Consider the following 2,679-nt stretch of genomic DNA (forward strand, 5'->3'; position numbering starts at 1 on the left):
TAATCTTTCTTTGATATTGATCTTGATATTGCATGTTGGTATATTTTGATTGTTTTATTAGTCAATAAATTCAGCGGTTTAGGCACGAAGAAATTCCCCCTAGACTTAGGATTTAATTTAATTCGGTTATCTTAGGATTTTCGGGTTGAATATTGTGTTGAGAAATTGACCAAGTTGATTAATAATTAAAATCACGATATTAAAACTTGCATCCTCATCTTGTGACTCGAAAGATGATTAGGGTGAGCTAGGTTATTAGCTAATTATTGGTGGGTAGATTGGGTGACCGATAGCTCGGGCTCGTTTATTGCATCGTAATTAGGGTTTCCTAGGATTTTGATTATCAAAGTTGGGTTTGCTTTGCGATTGTGGGATTCTCTCTCAACATTATTGTCTCTGAGGTCAAAAGGATTCTATTTTCGTAGGATTTGGTATCGATAGCTCGAGCTTGTTCGTTCTAGCAGTTCACATTTAGTCTTGCTTTCTCGTTTGGGACATCTCTAGCGGGGGGTCAATCGAGGGAAATAGATATTTAACCGTCATCATTGTCACGTTAGCATTGCATGATTCTAGGGATTCGACACCTAGGTAGCCTTTATCTCATATATATTTGATCACAATTTGCGCACGTGTTTGCTTCGTTTGCTTGTTTTGTTTCCTACGTTTTCTTGCTTATTTTAGTTATTAATTAATTATTTAAAATCACTCAAAACAAATCTAAAAATCTGACTACTTATTCGATAGAGGTTCAGTATCTAGAGTTTGCATATAGTGTCCACGGATTGATATTCGGTCTTGCCATCTACACTACACTGCGACCGGTGCACTTGCCGATTGTGTGTGGTTTAGGTTGTGATTCTATTTTTAAAACGTGTTCGAATTTAATATACACATTTTCACACATCACCAGGACACAAAACATTTTTACAAACAAAAAGTATGAGCACTTTTTCAAATTTATGGTTCAGTCGCTAAGACTGGGGGAGTTCAGCTCTAAAGACTGGGAAGGTTCAGTCATGTAGACTGAGGGGCCAATCTTTGAGATTGGGGAGGTTTTTGGTCTGTGAGGCCAGGGAGTTAGTCTGAGAGACTAGGAGGTTCAGTCTGAGAGGTTGGGAGGGTAGTCTTGTAAGACTAGGATAATTACTTGTTTGCTTATTGTGACTAACGTGTTTATTTGAACTTATGTTGATTATTTGTGCGCATGTGTGGTTGTGTTACAGACATCATGCCATCATCCTCAGACACAGGAGTTTCGGACACCTTAGATCCCATGGCGATAGTATCTGATGACGAGGTTCCATCCGAGCGAGAGGTCTACACTTCCGACACCACCAGCACCGACGACGACGATTTCCAGCCCTTTGCGCTGCCTGACGTCGGAGTAGAGCCTACTGATGGCCTTCCTGTCGGGGACTTACCACTTGCGGTGATCCCTGCTCCTACACCGCTTGCTACTTATCCAGTTGTTGATATGCCCCTCGATGTCGTTTCTAACGACGATGTCGATCTGTTTAAGGAGGACCCACCTGAGGCTGACCATGAGGGCGGGGCCCCTATTGTTGCTGATGTCATCTTACCCATTGCTGATGCTCCTGCAGAGGAGGCTCCTGTTGATTCACCTGTCCCAGACTCATTTGAGTATGTGGCGTCTGCATCTTTGCACACTCAGGGAGAGCAGCATCACTCTCACGACGCCGACCCAGACATGGCGTTATCAGCTGCACCTGGTTTTGATCCTGACCAGGATATTGAGTTCATTCACTTAGATCAGCCCCTGGAGGAGCCTGTAGCCCCTATCGATCCTTTGTTTGATGATCCAGCTGATTTCGATATGGATTTTGTTGACCCAGAGCCTGTCGTGGCCCCTGAGCCAGTCGTTGCTCCTGATCCTGCATTAGAGCATGACCCTGTTCATGACGATGCACCCGCTGTTGGCCCTTTTATTGATGATATACCCATTGCCAATCAACCTATTGTTGCTCCACCGTTGGTGGATGATCATGTTGTTGACGCTCCTGTTGACGCTCCACTCTTGATGGAGGATCATGTTGTTGCACGACTTCCTGATCCCGTGCCGGTGCTGTTCGACCGTGCACCTTTTACTGCCCATATAGATCCACGATACGCTGACACCCGCAATGGGTGGATAGATGATGACGACGATTACCCACCATTTATGTTCCCTGTTAAACCCCCTGTAGCCCCCGTTTCAGCCCCCGTTTTAGCACCTATTGATATCCCACTGATTCCCCACATCCCACAGATGCTCACCGCACTGATCTCCCTATCACGTTCCTTCAGGACATACCGCCACCGCGTCCTGGAGAGGGGTCATCTAGGCAGCCGCCTGTTCCTGTTCCACCCACGCTGTCATCCCCTTTTCCATTCGCGTCTCAGTTTCCCACTGTTGCACCACCTACTGCATGATGTGCACAAAATGCAACATATAAATTACATCAAATGTGGCATAATACTAACCCTTTTTTAGTACTAATGTTGGAAAAAGTATGCTTTTCTCTTCCTTTTGTATTTTCGGGATTAAATGAGCTCAAATGAACAAAAGAAGCGAAAAGACAGCTAAATCTAACATAAATACAAGAAAAGGAACAAATGTGGCATGCCCGATCCCCCGACAGCATCTTCCTAAGCAAAAGCAAGAAGGCTGCAAGCTGAACA

At 44.5% G+C, this 2,679-nt stretch overlaps 1 protein-coding gene across 1 annotated transcript; it reads left to right on the forward strand.

Moving 5' to 3' along the window:
* Nucleotides 1-1,273: 1,273 nt before the first annotated feature.
* Nucleotides 1,274-2,430, forward strand: LOC118486525. The gene is made up of 4 exons (XM_035983026.1): nucleotides 1,274-1,606; nucleotides 1,673-1,730; nucleotides 1,902-2,200; nucleotides 2,305-2,430. Exons 1-4 carry the CDS (start codon nucleotides 1,274-1,276, stop codon nucleotides 2,428-2,430), a joined length of 816 nt encoding a protein of 271 aa, XP_035838919.1.
* The last annotated feature ends 249 nt before the right edge of the window (nucleotides 2,431-2,679 follow it).

The sequence above is a fragment of the Helianthus annuus genome, chromosome 14 (genome assembly GCF_002127325.2).
Source record: "Helianthus annuus cultivar XRQ/B chromosome 14, HanXRQr2.0-SUNRISE, whole genome shotgun sequence".
In the NCBI taxonomy this organism is placed as follows: domain Eukaryota; kingdom Viridiplantae; phylum Streptophyta; class Magnoliopsida; order Asterales; family Asteraceae; genus Helianthus; species Helianthus annuus.